Genomic DNA, 19,420 nt, shown 5'->3' on the forward strand with positions numbered 1-19,420 from the left:
TCTTATCTCTGTGTATCTATAAACAAACACCTATTTAAAGTAGTCAAATAAATTTATCGCATTTATCGTTTTTTTTTTAATAAATGTTAAGACCATAAAAATGTAATATTTGTAATAATGGTGATGACGTAACTGGGAGTCATTAATGTCGTAATTAAGAGCCCTTGGGTTGGGTCAGTAACTTATGCGCACCACGACGCCAGAATGTGTAAGTCAGTAAAGCTATGGTTTCCTAAGAAAACGGTGGCGTAATGTAGCGGCCGTAAGATAGCGGCAATGAGGTCATAATAGCGGTAAGAAAAAGCGCCCGATCGTAGCGGTGGGTTTGGGTGTAAAGTTAGAAAACGTACAGGATAAAGTCATTAGTGTGTTGAACGACCATGGACGAACTTGACGTTGCTTCACTGGCGTGTTTAGAAAAAGAGTTATCTTCAGAAAAAGAACCCGAAAGGTTAAGTGAGACCGACCTGTTCAAAATGCGCCCAAAAGAAGGTGCTTATGAAATTTTAATTCGTCGTCACCTGCAGTGCAGCAAAATTAAATTTAGAAAATATTTTCGGGTCATCTTAGTGTTGTTTAATTACATTTTAAACTATATAAAAGAAGACATTGTGGGAAAACCCTCTAGTTTTATAGCACCCTTATTTGACACTCGAATATACTTGATGTAATAAAATAGTAAAAGTGCTTGTTATTATGATTGCAACTTATTTCTTTAATAGTAATAAAATTATTTCGTTATTTATATAAAAATTTGTTTCTCTAAAAGAATTTTTTTTCTACTTTGATGTCACAAATTGTTCATTGTGAAACGCAAAGTAGTATCACAAAGAAAGTTTTTGTGCAACTCCTTTTAGTAAATTTTTGGGAGTTGTATTGGCAGCGCTGGGTTGTATTTAGTCCGTTATCTCTCAACAGTGTCAAACATCTAAGGTGTTAAACCATGGCATAAAGTTGGGATAATTAATTACTAAAACTAAGAGGTTTGCACAGATTTCGATAAGGCAAGAAAAAGCGTGACGACAACAAACTTTAATCAAAATTCTAACCTACAAATAAATTTAACCCAATCATCCTGTTTTATTTAAAGCTCCTAACTCCTTAAACCTATTCATCTTTACAGTTGTGAAATGTGCAGTTATTGTAATTGTTTATGGTTATATTGCAAGCATCATGAGCTTGACGAGAAAAACCTGGCGTATTTTGAGCCAAGTTCTGTCATATGTATGTATTTAGGCAGGCTCTGAGCATGCTATAGGAGGCCCACAGAGTTGAGGCTTTTTTTGCCAGAGCCATTTCTCCATAATATGCGAGCAGCAGATTTTCGCTAGTTTGTCCAACCTTTTTTTCTGTACACCATTTCTTAAAAATGTTGAATTCCTTGTCATAATTTGGTTTTGACTTAGGGGGCAGCGACCGATTCACAGCAATTTGTGCTGCCGCTCTTATGTCGGGGGGAGTACAACTAAGTTTTTCTTCCATAATTATTACAAGAATTGAAAAATAAACTTTAATTGACTTTAGAGGTTAAAGTTTGATATGTGACATTTGTATGAAAAATAATTCAGAGCCTACGAAGTTAATTTGTAGTTAATATTTTATGTAAAATTATTGATTTTAATTTATTTTTTACGATTTTTCGAAAAGTAGACCAAAGTAGAAAAAATAACGTATTACACTCGTTTTATAAGACTTTATTGTGGTACTCATTCTATTGGAGCACTCCTTCGTTGTGCTCCAAAACCATTCGTACCGCAATACAACGTCTTATAAAACACGTATAATAATGTACTATTATGGAAAAAAATATAATTTATAATTGGGGAGTTTTGCACTTATTTAATTATTCAGGCTTTATTTCCAAGGTACTACAGTTTGTACATCAAGTTGATATTTTTATTTTTAAGGATTAGCTTTATTAATTTTGGGTAAATTTATATTAACATTTTTTTGTATAAGCTATAATAAGTGTTATCCTGACAATAACTTATCTAAAATTTAAAATAAAATACCACTTGTGTTAAAAAATAAAATATTTTATCTATTATGTTGCCATGAGAATCCTTATCATAACTTGTTAGAACACAAAAAATGCGTTTTAGTTGAATTGGCGTCTTCAAGGTCGTCGTATCGTGTATCATATTAATATTGTTGCAAATACGAAATCTCACCTTCAGTCTGTCCCAATTGTTCGAGAAATTTTGCAAAACGTTTGCTGCACCCACCTATATCGAGAAAGTCTTCATGACTTAAAATATTTTTACATAATTCAAGGTGGTTTTATACAGGGTGTTTAAAATTATCGCAGCCATATTTAAAACGTACATAAAAAATAACTTGAGTTAAAAAACTTTATGACATTTTGAAATTTGAGCAATTAAAAATGAGCTAAAATAATTTCAATTTTGGGGCCCACTGTTTGGGAACAATCTGCTTGTTTACATTTATTCGGCAATTATATCCTTAGTGGTTCAAATTTATTCGGATAAATTTTATTTTGGTATGGCATGTTGTTGCACTTGGAATTGACATTGAATAAATCACGAAACGCAGTCGAGTGATTTGTTGTAATGGCAATTGGTCGAAATTTTTTTCACGACAACATCGAGTGACTAATAGTTATTTATTATACAAGCGCCTAAAATGAATGTATAACAAGCAGTCACTTTAAAACGCAAGAGCCGAAGACTGCATTCATTTTAAGCGCGCGTGTAATACAAACTTTTATTCAATTTTGATGGAAAACTTGCTTCTATTAAAGAGTCGAGATGCTTATAAAGAAGCGTATCAAAAGTTTCTTAGATGGACAGAGCAGCAAGGCGTTATCATAATCGTGGTTTTAGAATAGCAAAATAAAATTTGTATGTAGCTTGTGGATTAAATTTTTTATACCGCTAGCGGATAAACCAAAGCTTTAGTGGCCTCCTAACAGCAAAATAAACGTCTGTTTATATGTAAAGATTGAAAAAAAAAATTTTTTAGAGTAAATTTTGATCACAAATGGTGTATTTTGCGATTACACACAATTTTCCAGATCTCGCGCCTAGCCGTAAACCGGTGATTATGAGGCTTAATAGTTGATGAACAGTTGGAGGGTTGGATTTTTGTAGCATAACACCATTCAAATGTTAGTAGTTGAAGAAATAACTCATTTTATTTAGAACTTATTTTTGAAACCAAGCAACGTAAAACGTACTTACATGAAGTCACGTGCAGTTGATTGGACAATTTTATTATGTAATTTTTGGGTTTTAGTACATAGTACGACAAACAAAAATGCATTTATGGTTTCTTGTTTGCTGTCGGCACTTGCTCTTTTTCTGCTAGGCGTGAGTTCTAAGACTGTTGCTGTATAATACATATTTTTCATAAGCCAATCAGATTCTTTAATTTCGTTCTTTTAGATAGTGTAGCAACTTCAGGTCCGTCAAGTTTGAGCATCATACATCGCAAAAAAAATTCAAACATATGCCATAATTTTGTGCTAATTCTGTGCCAATTTGTGCTGCAATTTTTAAATTATGTGCTCTTTTCGTTTTCGAGTTATTCAAGAAACAAAAATGATGCTCAAACTTGACGCCTAGCATCATATGTCATCAAAATGAATCAAACTAGTCTTATAATTTTGTGCTAATTCTGTGCTAATTTGTGCTGTAATTTTTAAATTATGTGCTCTTTTGGTTTTTGAGTTATTACCAAAACAAAAATGATGCTCAAACTTGACGCCTAGCATCATGACTCACAAAAATTGATCAAATTGGTCTTAAAATTTTGTGCTAATTCTGTGCTAATTTGTGCTGCAAGTTTTAAATTCTGTGCTCTTTTGGTTTTTGAGTTATTCCAAAAAACGTACAAAAAATAGTAGGCAACCCGAAATACACATTTTAACAATTTTGCTTTTAAGAAGCATCATGCATCACGAAACAGCTTAAATAATATGGCATAATTTTGTGCTAATTCTGTGCTAACTAATGGTGCAATTTCTAAATTCTGTGCTCTTTTTGTTTTTGAGTTATTTAAATAAACAAATTTGAACAATCGTCAAGTTTGAGCATCATACATCGCAAAAGAGCTTAAGTGATATGCCATAATTTTGTGCTAATTCTGTGCTGATTAATAGTGCAATTTCTAAATTCTGTGCTCTTTTCGTTTTTGAGATATTCTAATAAACAAATTTGAACAATCGTCAAGTTTGAGCATCATACATCGCAAAAGAGCTTAAGTATTATGCCATAATTTTGTGCTAATTCTGTGCTGATTGATGGTGCAATTTCTAAATTCTGTGCTCTTTTGGTTTTTGAGTTATTCCAAAAAACGTACAAAAATTAGTAGGCAACCCGAAATACAGTTTTTAACAATTTTTCTTTCAAGAAGCATCATGCATCACGAAACAGTTTAAATAATATGCCATAATTTTATGCTAATTCTGTGCTGATTGAAGGTGCAATTTCTGAATTTTGTGCTCTTTTCGTTTTTGAGATATTTCAGTTGCGTCAAGTTGGAGACAATGCATACTCCTCTGATATTTCAAATAATTGAAGTAGTTGGTAAATAAAGTTTTGCAGATAGAAATTGGTTTTTATGGTAGGGTCCCATTGTGCCGCAGTTAAGTATGCCAACAATGGAGCAATACCGCAAATATTACCCTGTCATAAATAATATGCTGCTGGTCTTGCCCAGGTCCGCATTGTGTAGTGAAGCGTAATATTAACGCAAAATTTTAAAATTCACCTACATACTTTGAAAAAATATGTAACTTTTTGTAATCTTGGATCATGCATACAGTCTGATCTTTGGTATGTAGCTACTTTAGACTACCTACTTATATTTATTATTGGTTCTTAATGATCTATAATGCATTTAGAAATATTAAATATTGTCGTCATTAATCTGTAGCAGAATTTATTGTGAAAAATTTTTGCCGTTTCACTTTTATTTGTCGAATGATGGCACCAACCCTTACTATTACAACGTAGCTCGCAGGTAGTACTCTCAGCGTGTAAAGTTTTGCAGATAGAAATTGGTTTTTATGGCAGTGAAATAAAAATTATCTAGTCATTACCACAGCCCTCCGAGAGCTGACCGTACCCACAATAAATCATATTGTTCCGATATTCCACAGGGCCGGGATTGTTTATTACACGCTGAGAGTACTATAGTTCCACCAAGTTCGTCTGAGCCACCCTAAAATCATAAAAATTTGCGGACAACCGCAACGGGACAGCTTGAATAGATTTTCAAGTGCATATAATGAGGGTTTATTTACCCAAATTTGCACCCTGCGATAAGAACACTATCTCAAGCCAGGGCAGCTGTTTCGTCATAAATATAAAATTACCACAAGCTGTCCAGTTGTGGTAACACTCAAATTTTTATGATTTTATGGTGGCTCAGACCAACTTGGTGGAACTATACCTGCGAGCTACGTTGTAATAGTAAGGGTTGGTGCCATCATTCAACAGATAAAAGTGAAACGGCAAAAATTAGTCACAATAAATTCTGCTACAGATTAATGACGACAATATTTAATATTTCTAAATGCATTATAGATCATTAAGAACCAATAATAAATATAAGTAGGTAGTCTAAAGTAGCTACATACCAAAGATCAGACTGTATGAATGATCCAAGATTACAAAAAGTTACTTATTTTTTCAAAGTATGTAGGTGAATTTTAAAATTTTGCGTTAATATTACGCTTCACTACACAATGCGGACCTGGGCAAGACCAGCAGCATATTATTTATGACAGGGTAATATTTGCGGTATTGCTCCATTGTTGGCATACTTAACTGCGGCACAATGGGACCCTACCATAAAAACCAATTTCTATCTGCAAAACTTTATTTACCAACTACTTCAATTATTTGAAATATCAGAGGAGTATGCATTGTCCCCAACTTGACGCAACTGAAATATCTCAAAAACGAAAAGAGCACAAAATTCAGAAATTGCACCTTCAATCAGCACAGAATTAGCATAAAATTATGGCATATTATTTAAACTGTTTCGTGATGCATGATGCTTCTTGAAAGAAAAATTGTTAAAAACTGTATTTCGGGTTGCCTACTAATTTTTGTACTTTTTTTTGGAATAACTCAAAAACGAAAAGAGCACAGAATTTAGAAATTGCACCATTAGTTAGCACAGAATTAGCACAAAATTATAGCATATTATTTAAGCTGTTTCGTGATGCATGATGCTTCTTGAAAGAAACATTGTTAAAATCTGTATTGCGGGTTGCCTATTATTTTTTGTACGTTTTTTGGAATAACTCAAAAACCAAAAGAGCACAGAATTTAGAAATTGCACCATCAATCAGCACAGAATTAGCACAAAATTATGGCATATCACTTAAGCTCTTTTGCGATGTATGATGCTCAAACTTGACGATTGTTCAAATTTGTTTATTAGAATATCTCAAAAACGAAAAGAGCACAGAATTTAGAAATTGCACCATCAATCAGCACAGAATTAGCACAAAATTATGGCATATCACTTAAGCTCTTTTGCGATGTATGATGCTCAAACTTGACGATTGTTCAAATTTGTTTATTTAAATAACTCAAAAACGAAAAGAGCACAGAATTTAGAAATTGCACCATTAGTTAGCACAGAATTAGCACAAAATTATGGCATATTATTTAAGCTGTTTCGTGATGCATGATGCTTCTTGAAAGCAAAATTGTTAAAATCTGTATTTCGGGTTGCCTACTATTTTTTGTACGTTTTTTGGAATAACTCAAAAACCAAAAGAGCACAGAATTTAAAACTTGCAGCACAAATTAGCACAGAATTAGCACAAAATTATAAGACCAATTTGATCAATTTTTGTGAGTCATGATGCTAGGCGTCAAGTTTGAGCATCATTTTTGTTTTGGTAATAACTCAAAAACCAAAAGAGCACAGAATTTAAAAATTACAGCACAAATTAGCACAGAATTAGCACAAAATTATAAGACTAGTTTGATTCATTTTGATGACATATGATGCTAGGCGTCAAGTTTGAGCATCATTTTTGTTTCTTGAATAACTCGAAAACGAAAAGAGCACAGAATTTAAAAATTGCAGCACAAATTGGCACAGAATTAGCACAAAATTATGGCATATGTTTGAATTTTTTTTGCGATGTATGATGTTCAAACTTGACGGACCTAGCAACTTCTTATTCAGAACCGTGCAAACACAAAAGCAAACGGCAGCTTTTCGCCGGAGAGCATTTAGGCCGAGGTAAGGATTCTTTTAAATTTCCAAAACCAGGCAGATAAAAGATAATGGGCGCCACTGCGGTTTAACACTATCAGCAACCCCCGCAGAAGGTCACTGAAATAAGACTGAATTAAATGAAAATTACTAAAACAAAAATTGTCTATTAATGTACTCTTACATGGTTGGTTAAATTTTGACTAAATCGAGATAATGTGAAATTGCTAAGTCAGGACATCTGTGAAGCAGGTCCTGATCGAACAATTTATCTAATAACTAAGGAAGATTCAGATCTGTACCTTTTATAAAATGAAAATAAAATGAAAATACACAAAAGACACGAGCTTAACGCTACGGCATGTGTCGCTCACTCACATGTCGGTAAGGGCATTAAAACTGCCTACCAACTCGCCCTTCTAAGTCGATAGGAATTAGAAGTACAGGTAATTTAATCTCAAGAGGCGTCGGTGCAACTTAACTTGACTTGAGGTTCTTGAACGCAAACTAAAGGGTACCACTTATCTTTGGTGTTGTCTGGATCGCTGGCAATGGGCCGAGGACGACGGCATCCGCAAAAAGGATCGGGACACCCGAAAAGTTGGACGATAGTCCTACGTCCTCATGGCGTTCAATGGAATTTCAAGCGGTATAGTGGCTAATATTTGGACCCTCCCAAAGAAGTTTCTAACGGGAATTTAAAATTAACACGGGTATTGCGAAAAATTCCATAATTACCTCTAATCTAGAGAAACTTCCATTCGATATGTTGTGATTATAACGACATCCACTGGCGGATCGACGGTAGAAATTAGGATAACTCTCCGCACCTCGTGGTACGATATCGAAAGTCACAATGATGTCTTCCTCATCACGGAAATCTCTCGCGGTACTCGATATTATTAGGCGGTAAAATAAATCGCTTAAACCCGTAGTGAAAAAATGTCATATTTTGAATTCACCGGAAGCCACAATCGGTTATGCGTACTCACGACGCTTGTCGCCAACACTAGTCGAAGAAAGTGTAAGCTCAGGGTGTGGAGTATATATTCAGACGCTTAGTTTCATTTACTAGTTTATTCTACTCTTAGCCTACTTACATTATTGAGGGGTATTCTCGTGCCGATCTGGCCCTTAGCCTTCTGGGCACCCCCGACACCAACAACCACCTTCAACACCAACTAACGACTGACTCCCTTCTTACAAAACTCCATTGGTCAAGGAGCCGATGAACCCCCTCAAATCAAGACGTTGCATTTCCTATTGCTGAATTGCATCGTCTGATCGTACGACAGTTCATCGATTTCATTGACCTCACATTATGTCTATTAGGTGGTTTTAGTGTACGGGGTACCCATATCTTACAAAAGTACCAAGATACGCTAACCTATGACCTGACAGGTGACAAGCCGGTACCTTGTTTACATTTGAGGTTAGATCTTGTAAAGTGCGACTGGACCGATGTTGAGAGATGGTAAATAAATGCGCTAACGGGAGATAATTAAATTATGAAATTTTAGATGGAAATAGAAAAGAAGAAGAAGAAGAACAAGAACAAGAAGTTCGGACCATTGTACTCGAATGGGACCGAAACATAAACGTTGTGAAGAGATAAGAGAAGATAGGAAAGTTGAAACGGGATTACCGAACCCAACGTGAAATTCGGGTGGAAAGTTGTAGCACTTCCACTAGCTGAAACTCTGAGGCGGTAACACGTGGTTGATCCGCTGCCTCAAGGCGGCCACAATAGAAAAATAATTCCTTACACGGATACAATGCTTGATAAACGGAATGAACGGTAATTAAACAAAAATTTATCTCATACTGATAAAACTAACGTTTCAGTTTTTGAGATGATAGTTCTACTCTGGCTACGATGTTAACGCCGTGATGTTATAAACCCAAGCATCTGAAGAAGTCCCTAAAGTATTTCATTATTGATTATGCCCTTCTTCACCGGCAAATTTTGAAACGCTACACTAGTAACGAATTAATGAACGTTTATACGGTTGACAACGTTGAATAATCGTTTTGGTGTTTCACTAGATCCTTTCTAGACAAAGATATAGTACACAACATTTTCCATAGTTCCGTTAATTGCAAAATTCAAAAAAATGTAACTTGAAAACGATTTCAATAGTTTTGTAAGCAACAGAACTATAGAAAAATATAAGTTGCTATACTGTAAATTCATTATACAGAATGTAAGGCAATAGCGATCGAATATAAATAATAAAGTTATTGGAAGTATTATAGTGGAATAAATGAGAACTACCGAGAGTGTTCATAGCGCTGAATAAATTTGTTATTGTTAAAAGTGAGACTTTGAATTTGCGGCCAATGTGACAGCATATTTATTTTTGATATAAACTTAAATAAAAACTTTAATAAATTTGCTTGTGTGCCACTGATTTAAAAGTGGACAAAAAATCAAGCAGCTGGTTGCTTGGGAAACAAGTCATTCCAGGTGCGTTTTTTGCCAGTTTAAGAGAAAGCATGCAAATTGGGGTTAATTTTACCCAGTCAGGTTTTGCTTTAAAAATTGTTTTCTTATACTTTACTTCATATTCCTGCTCAAATAGCACAGAACTGTTTTGTACATGCATTTCATTCCTTCGATAGTGATCTAAAAAACCACTTGACCTTCGGCGTGTTTTTTCAGATTACATGTTTTGTAATCAGTTATTACATGTAATTTACTTTAAGGTCATATTTTGCTAACATTTTGGAGTTTTGCGTGTATGGGTCTGAACATCGGCAATTTTTGGGCCAAACAAAATTATTATTACTATTATTAGTAGAATTACATTGTGGCATTAGCTACGTTTCACGCGCTCGACATCACAGTTTAAATTGAAAAAATGTTTTAATAAATTGGTTGTATATTATAAAAACACCAAAACTAATGATTTTTGTAAATACTTGTAAGTTTAAATTAAAAGAAAAGTGAGAAAATCTTTTTGAAAAACATGTTTTTAACTATAGACTTTATTAAATTTTATTTTATTAAATTTTACATGATGTGTTTATTTTAATTGCGTAGCAAAAATGGCCATAAACACCGCAAAATATCTAAGACATTCTTATGGATTATAAAATTCTCTACAAAAAAGTCCGCGATGGACCTACTCCAAAATGCATGGTTTAGAAATAAGAGAATTTAAAAATATGACATTGTTGCAGAGCCTCTTTTGGATTTCGCGCTGGCTTATCTAATCAACTAAAAGTGAAAAATCACACTTTTTAACAGGAATGGTCAAAAACATTTGGAATTTTCTAAATTGCCCATAAATTAAATAGGTACATCAATTAAAAGAATATTCCAGCTAATTTCAGTTTTAAGAGTTTTTTGATCTATTTTTTTTAATTATACAATAGAGATTTGAAGATGTTTAGATATGTATAACACCTAATTATTATTATCATTATAACTGAATTTAGTTTTATAATCTTAATTTTAATGTGGCTTGAGGACAATAATCAGTGTCATAATTACGCCATTTTAAAATTGCTAAAATATGATTCATTGCTTCTTAATGCAAGCGCGCGCACAATAAACTATTTTTGCAATTTTAACATTGCAGTAGAGTCCAGACTTAAACCATCATTGGGTTACGAGAAGCATTAAACTGAATCCTACTCTGAACACGAAATGAGTTTTAATTTATGATTGTGGTCTCCTACAATTTTATGTGAAGACAAAGATACTGAACTCAATATACACATATTTATGTTAAAGTCATGTCCTGGCCAGAAAAGATCGCACAGTCCATTGCTATGTAGGTGAAAAAAAAACAACAAAATTTTTTAAAATGTTTTTAAAAACATTTTATTATTTCATACAAGGCACAATTTTTGTTTTTTTTTTCTCATTTAGTGTTAAATTATTAAAATACATGGGGTTGCTTATTTTCTCACTAAAATGTTCAACAAGTATAAATAATGAAAAAATTATGGTGACAGATGGGAGAATATAGAAATAGATTTATTCTTCTAAAAGATGGTTAAATAATTAAACCTATTTGATGATCTGATTATTCGGAAGATAAGTGCTAAAAATCTCCAGAGTCTCGGTGGTTACGTCGGAGTCATTTTAAAAACCATAAGCCTGGAATAGATTGGAGATAAACTTGCGACACTTCTCGCGGGAGTTTTTGCTTATGTGTGTTTATACTGTTTGCAATAAATACTACAAGTTTCTCTCGCGAGAATCTGGTGAGTTCTGGCTTTTGCAACTTCTCACTGACCCCTTACATATTTAAAAGAGTTGCGAGCACTTAAGCAAGATCAAAAATGCTGGTATACACTGGAGAAAAAATCGCTCGCGCGAGAACTTCCGCGAGTTCCAGAGAGTCAACTTGCAGAGATTTCTCGTAAGTCTATTTTCGCCTTTAGAGAAGCGAATTTGAATTATAGTGGGATTCAATCATGAAAAGGCGCTTAAAGTCTCTCGTTTTGCTAATGATCAATATTAACATTTGTAATATCAGGTAAGAAAGACAACTTTGCTATTTTTTTCATGTTAACAAATAAATAAAAAGCAATTATATTTTCACAATAAATTGTTTGCTAATACATAAATATTATTTCTAATTCTAATCTGGGTGATTTTAGAACAGAGTATTCACAGATAAAACAGCCTACCTTTAGTAACAAATATAAAATACAGAGTGATTTTTTAAAAAACGGCAGGCGTTGTAGAATTTTTATTTATGAACCGATTTCAAAAAATAAAATAGTATATTAAAACACCGAGTTTCATAAGGCTATTTATTAGGCACGAATCCAAGTTTATAAAACGAGCGGCAAAGCCGCGAGTTTTATAATGGATGAGTGCCTAAATGGCCTTATGAACGAGGTTTTTATATTATTTTTCCTAATTTGTTCTTGTAACAGAGCTATTTTCGCTATTTTCCAATTCGTTTTCAGTGCTAGAATATCCATTTCGATACGGAATGTCAGAATAGCTTTGTTTTCATAGCAACTTGGGAATGTTTAAAGAACAAATTAGGAAAAAAAAGATTAAATGCTTTTTAATTTACTATAAACTATTATCAATTAACCTTGAAGCGTTAAAATCGTTAAACGTATCAATTGATACATGGGACGCGATTCTGATTCCAGTTATTACAGAAAAATTGGATTTTCAATCTTCGAAAGAGTGGCAATCAAGACTAACAAACAATTTGCCAACATTGGATGAATTAAAGACCTTTCTTCAATCTCGGTGTCAGTATCTAGAATCAATTGAATACAATTTTCAAAAGCCTCAAAGCGCAACTGTTCCAACAAAGGGACACTCTAAACCTAAATTTCAATCACATGCCGTAACAAATGAAAAAAGACACTGTAATTTGTAAGGGTAAAAATCATTTTATCTACAATTGCAATCATTTTCTCCGTATGAAAGTTGCGGAACGAATAAAACAAATAAACTCGTTAAAGCTATGCGTTAATTGTTTACATGATAATCACCAAACGGAACATTGTAAATCATAACGAACGTGTCGCGAATGCAACCAAAATCATAACACATTATTGCATCACAATTCCGGTGAAGATTCAAAAGAGTCGGTTACGTGAACAAGCTCTTCTCTTCATTCTAAGAACGGTTCAAAGCAAGAGATGCTTCTCGCAACTGCTATTGTTCTCATAAAGGACATTAATGGTTATTTACAGAAATGCAGAGTTTTACTCGACAACGGGTCACAGTCAAATTTTATAACCAAACGAATGTGTAAAATGTTAGGCTTGAAAACGACTTCTTCGAATAATGCAATCGTAGGCGTTGGTAATCAGCAAACCGTCTCGACAGAATCCGTAGACGTTACAATCAAATCGGTTCATAAAAATTACAACGCACACGTCACATGTTTTGTCTTGAAAGAAATTAGTGCAAGCTTGCGTTCAAATAGTTTCTCAATTGATAACCTACACATTCCTTCCGAGTTACCTTTAGCGGACAATCAATTTTACCTTTCAGATAAAATTGATTTACTTTTGGGCACAGAATTGTTTTTCGAACTTCTGCTAGATAGTAAATTTCAAATTGACGGTAAACGGCTGTACTTACAGAATACCCAACTAGGTTGGATCATTGCGGGACCGCTTGATATTCCGCGAAATAAAGTGAGTCGGTGTAACCTTGTCATAAATTCATGTCTGGACTTGGAAAACCAAATAGAACGATTCTGGGAACTTGAAGGTTATCACCCCATCCAAAAACATTTAACTTCTGATGAAAAATTTGCGGAAACGCATTTCGTGAACACGTTCACACGTGATGATGGTCGTTTTGTAGTTAATCTTCCTATAAAGGACAACGTCATGTCACTAGGTCAATCAGACCAACAAGCCAAAAGGCGTTTTTTTAATCTAGAAAATCGATTAAAGAAAAGTCCAACACTTAAAGCAAAGTATGTCGAATTTATGACGGAATATTCTGACTTGGGCCACATGGAATTAGTCTCGAATAATGAATCAGACAATTCAGAAACGTATTATTTACCGCATCATCCCGTCTTTAAGGACAAACAACCGTCCTCAAAATTACGCGTCGTCTTTGATGCTTCCGCCAAATCGACCAATGGCAAAAGTTTGAACGATAATTTGGTCGTGGGCCCCACAATTCAAGACGAACTATTATCCATCATTCTGCGTTTTCGTACATTTCAGTACGTATTTTGTGCTGATATCGTCAAAATGTACAGACAAATTTTAATCGATTCGAATCAAACTGATTATCAGCGTATATTTTGGCGCAGCGATAGTGATGACGAATTGCGGACTTATCGCTTAACAACGGTCACGTATGGTACTTCATCGGCGCCATTCTTGGCCGTACGTTGTTTACATCAATTGGCGCATGAAAATCGTGAAAAATTCCCGGAGGCGGCAGATATTATTTTACGAGATTTTTACATAGACGACTTAATTACGGGCGGTAACTCAATTGAAGAACTACAATCAATTCAACATCAACTGATAGAAATTTTGCGATCAGCTAAATTCGAATTAGCTAAATGGGCGTCAAACAACATAAACTTATTGCCAAACTCTGCCAAGGATTTAATAGATACCACAATAAATCTCGATAAACAACAAGATACCAAAACATTGGGTCTTTTTTGGAATTGCAATCAAGATACGTTACGGTATAATGTTCAAAACATTCTTATACCAAGTGAGTTAACAAAAAGAACGTTACTTTCGATGATTTGTCGCATCTTCGATCCACTTGGCTTAATTAACCCGATTGTAACAGTGGCAAAACTTCTTATGCAACAACTATGGGGATTGAAATTATCATGGGATGAATCGCTACCTGACGACATTAGTGAACAGTGGACACAATTGGCCAACGATTTACAAAAAATCGGAAAATGTCGAATTCCTCGGAACGTGGTACCAGCAGAAACGGTTTCTATCGAACTCCACGGTTTTAGCGATGCGTCGGAAAGAGCGTATGGAGCTGCCCTGTATTTAAAATGCACAAATTCAAACGGTGAAACTCATGCAAATTTATTAATTGCAAAATCGCGCGTGGCTCCTCTTAAAACGCAAACGATTCCCAGACTTGAACTTCTTGCGGCGCAACTGCTCGCTCAGTTAACAAATCAAACAACACAATCATTAAATTTAAAATTCGACAAGCTCAATTTTTGGACAGATTCAACCATCGTTCTCTGTTGGTTATCAAAACCTCCATCTACCTGGAAAACCTTTGTCTCAAATCGAGTTGCGGATATTCAAAACTTGACAAACATTCATGATTGGCACCACGTAGCTAGTAGTGAAAACCCAGCTGACATAATTTCGCGAGGAAGTACAGCTGAACAATTGATAAACAATTGTTTATGGTGGCATGGCCCCAACTGGTTAATTTGTGATCGTGAAATGTGTTCAGACGCATTTATCCAAAACGAGGATTTTGAAAACATTCCGAAACAAAAAAGGATAACTAAAACGACTTTGGTTAGTACGAACTCATGTGACTTGTTGAACAGATTTTCAAGTTTTACTAAATTAAAACGGATCATAGCATACATTTTGAGATTTGCAAACAACACCAGAAAAGGAAACGCGAAACAAACAGGTCATTTAAGTTCTGAGGAGCTAAATAACTCAGAAAGGTTAATCATCAAATTAATGCAACTCGAGTCTTTTGCTCAAGAAATTCAAGAATTAAAATCTTCAAATGTTGTTAATAAAAGCAGTTCATTAAAAGGTTTAGACCCATTTGTTGATAATAACGGAGTACTAAGAGTAGGAGGTAGACTAAAAAATTCTCGATACCCATTCGACAAGAAGCATCCCATGGTTTTACCAAAGAATCATTTTGTTACCTCTTTAATAATTCAATTTTATCACAAACAAAATTTACATGCGGGCGCCCAAGCCACATTATCAGCGCTGCGGCAAAGGTTCTGGATTGTTGCCGGAAGGAGCAAAGTGAGACAAGTACTCCATAAATGTATATCATGCTTCAAGGTAAAGCCAATTATTGCCTATCAAAAAATAGGTGATCTTCCGCAAGACAGATTAGAGCCGGCTAGACCCTTCGTTAACACTGGAGTAGACTATGGTGGGCCTATTTTGATCAAGGAGTCTAAAGATCGCGGTAGAAAAACATTGAAGTCATATATTTGTGTGTTCATTTGTCTTTGCACCAAGGCGATTCACCTTGAACTGGTCGCAGATCTGACAACAGACAGTTTTTTGAACGCCTTAAGACGACTTATTTCCCGACGAGGCATGGTCAAACATTTTCGGTCGGATAACGGAAAAAATTTTGTCGGAGCTAATAATGAACTTGTCAAATTAGCTGAATTCTTCAAAACTTCCGACTTTTATAAAGATGTTATCACCGTTTAGTCCAATGATAACATCAAATGGTCCTTTTCACCACCAAGGTCACCTAACTTTGCTGGTTTAATGGAAGCTGGAGTAAAATCAGTTAAATATCATCTCAAACGTGTCGTGGGTGAGACTTTGCTTACGTATGAGGAGTTGTACACACTGCTAACACGAGTAGAAGCATGCCTTAATTCCCGTCCTTTAATTCCATTATCAAACGACCCGAACGACTTGATGGCTCTAACCCCTGCTCACTTTTTGATTGGAGAAGTCCTAACTGCTCCGCTTGAACATGATTTACGAGAACTAGCAGAGAATAAACTTTCGCGCTGGCAGTTAATAGAGAAAATGCGCTGGGATTTTTGGAACAGGTGGAAGAAGGAGTACACATCTCAGCTTCAAGGCCGCTCCAAATGGAGATCCGGAGATGCAATTGGCCTCCAACCAGGAGCTATGGTATTAATGGTAGAAGACGGTTTACCTCCACTATGTTGGGCCTTGGGGCGTATCCAGGCAATCCATCCAGGAAGGGATGGTGTCGCAAGAGTGGCCTCAGTTCGAACCACAAAAGGAGTGTACAAACGTGGTGTTTCTAAGTTGTGTGTGCTCCCAATTAATGACAAGTAGTAAAAAAGTGAAGCGAAAAAAGGGGAACAGCGAGTTTTCTTGAACAATTTATTTCTTTCAATTTTTTTTGTTAATTGTGTTTTGATTTTTTTGTTTTTGTTATTTGTTTATTTTTATTTTTTATTTATTCATTGTATTTCAAGTTTTTTTTTTTTTTTTTGTTGAAGCCTACAAACCTTCAAGGGGGCGGCTATGTTGCGTACCCAACGCACATGCATTTTTATGGAAAGCGCCACACTGATTCAGACAGAGATGTGTGGTGGGGATGCGCTAGCCGCCGCCACGAGCAGTGTGTTGTCGGCGGTAAGACAGTAATGTACGAATGAAAAATAAACTGTAGAAACCAGCACCCGATAATTTGGAAGTTAACCCCACCTGCGTTAACATTTACTTTTTGTATTTTTTCAGAATTCTTTATCTATCTTCAAATACTAACTTCATGTTATTAAATAAATTTATCTTACTTATCTTTTCTACATTGACATAAATGTTTAAACAAGTATTTTTTATGCTTGTCTAGTGTTACGTTGTATATTTGCCGTGTCGGCAAACGTACAGTAAATCAACCGGTGCAGTTTCGCATTTTAGTGTCGGTCTCGAAATGTAGTGTTGAAAGTAAGTATTGGAGAGAATATTAAACCTTTTATATTTTTAAAGTTAATTACATAATATTTTTGCTAGGCATGATGTACCTGCAGGCGTTCTAAATGTGCCGCCCAGTAGGTACACTAGTATCAAAATGCGTGTTTTTCCGGACTTACCTGGAAGGGAATATTTAAATCTTTAAGGGCCGCTTTTACAAATTACTATATATATAAAACGTGTACAGGCGCAACGCCTCTAATAAAACGAGATTACCGATAATACTTTGGGAACAAATTTCTCCTAGACCGATTTTTTCTCCGCCTTTTCATCGAGCTTTTCCCAAAGTACAGTTTCCCGAAAAAGGTTTAGGGGAGGTTTCGTCCTTTTCGGACTTTTAGTTTTGGCGTGAGAAGAGACTTTTGAAAGTCGTTTTCGTTCGTCCGGTTTTGCTGACGTGCTAGACGTTTCAAAATGCTTTGAAACAGAGAAATGTTCGTAGACATAGTGAAAAATTCTTGGGGATTCTTTCAGTGAGTTGTAAACAGCGGCCACCCAAAAAGGGTTACATTTATGGTAGTGATTGTTTTTGCCACTTGAAATCGATCCCAGCGACAACGAAAACATAATCGGAGATTGATTGAAGTACTCTGAATTGAACTGAACGTATTTGTGGCAGTGAATTTTTTTTTCATCGGTTTATAGATGTTAGGCATAGACTGTTAGGTTTATTTTTTTAATTGCATTGATTCACTTTCAATATCAAATAACAGGCTAAAAAGTAGTATTTGTTATTTCTCCGAAAAGTGGCTTTGCTGTTCGCAAATTTGCATACGCTACGCTTCGCCTTGCTACTACATTTTAATTGCTCGACAAAAAGTACCACTTTTTTGCCGTCTGATAAAATCTACTATTTTTTTCAAACGTCAAAAATTGACAGTTTTCACGACCGAACCGTACCATTCTCGCTTCTTTTGCCCTTTTGCCGACGAGTTTCCAAACTAACAAAGTGGCGGGTTTTCGCCCTCTTCAGCCGTTTGGTTTTCGCAAAATCAATTTTTAAATATCGCCGTACGTCGGTTGTCGCGGGGACAAAACCATAACCATTATGTCGAGAGAGTCTTAAAGATCTATCACCGTTCCAAAAAAGGGTCTGATTTTTTGTATACATAACAAGTACGGTAGCGGCTTTTTTTCTTGCCACTTATTTAAATCGGTCCGAGCAACAAAGAAAACATTAGCGGAGATTGATTTATTAATCGAGTTCGGCATATTTTTAATACAGAATCACAGATCATCATTTGATGAACAAACATTTGTCGACACTCTGTATAAAAAATTTGCATAGATAGCAAGTACCTGACGGGCTTTTTTTGAAATTTTGACTATCAAAAAATAATTTGGCGCGATTTTATCGAAAGTCAAGGCAGATCTCCACACTCCACACCCATCATCGCCCAAAAAAAAACGACCAGCAGACAAGCGGATGGTGAATTTTACCGAATCTGCTAATTTACCGGTTTAATGCTTTTGTGTAGTGAATACTCCAGTTAAGCCATAAAATCACTATTTGGTACCTGCTGTAACTGTAACTTGACAACGGAGCTTTAAGTGTTGCCCGAGTATTATGACCAGTATTTTTTACCTCTTTTCTTGGGATTTGAAGTGGTATAAACAAACTTGACCGCCCCTTCTTGGTGACGAAGAGTTTATTACTTAAAGCATAATCAAAGAACCGAACCTGTAATGAATTTTGTTTTTCTAAATTTTAATCCATTCTCGACCTACTACAACAAAGTCGTACTTTATTATCTCTGGAAACCGTAGCGTATCGAGACAAATACGATTTTTCATTCATTTTTCGCATATTGGGATATTTCTGGAAACAGTTACCGATGGGAATTTTATTGCAAGCGTGTGATTTTGGAACGAGGAAGTTACAAAAAAAATCTACAAATGAATCCTAACTTATTCTATTCTGATGATATAAAAAAATATTCATCATTGTATAATAATGAATGAACGGATAACTCCTCGGATAACAACTCGAAGAAAAAAAATTCTCGAGGAGCCAGTTCGGTGCTTATTTTTAATATGTAGTACACAATGTTGATACATTTTCAATGACAAGTAGCAAGCTACTTTTTTCAAA

General features: G+C 35.0%; 3 protein-coding genes across 3 annotated transcripts in view; all 3 read left to right on the forward strand.

Moving 5' to 3' along the window:
- Positions 1-380: 380 nt before the first annotated feature.
- On the forward strand, positions 381-16,077 carry LOC148176733 (uncharacterized). Its single transcript, XM_088032794.1, has 2 exons — positions 381-456; positions 13,505-16,077. Exons 1-2 carry the CDS (start codon positions 381-383, stop codon positions 16,075-16,077), a joined length of 2,649 nt encoding a protein of 882 aa, XP_087888920.1.
- A 60-nt stretch (positions 16,078-16,137) lies between these two features.
- On the forward strand, positions 16,138-17,001 carry LOC148176734 (uncharacterized). Its single transcript, XM_088032795.1, has 2 exons — positions 16,138-16,682; positions 16,854-17,001. The coding sequence occupies exons 1-2, from the start codon at positions 16,138-16,140 to the stop codon at positions 16,999-17,001; spliced, it is 693 nt and encodes a 230-aa protein (XP_087888921.1).
- Positions 17,002-17,218: 217 nt separating this feature from the next.
- LOC148176735 (uncharacterized) overlaps positions 17,219-19,420 on the forward strand; it is a 36,758-nt gene continuing 34,556 nt past the window's right edge. The window contains exon 1 of the mRNA XM_088032127.1: positions 17,219-17,301. The gene's annotated coding sequence lies outside the window, so the exon portion shown is untranslated. The remainder of the gene's footprint in view (positions 17,302-19,420) is intronic.

This window comes from Gnatocerus cornutus, chromosome 3, assembly GCF_029298725.1.
Source record: "Gnatocerus cornutus isolate USDA-ARS CGAHR chromosome 3, icGnaCorn1.1, whole genome shotgun sequence".
In the NCBI taxonomy this organism is placed as follows: Eukaryota; Metazoa; Arthropoda; class Insecta; order Coleoptera; family Tenebrionidae; genus Gnatocerus; species Gnatocerus cornutus.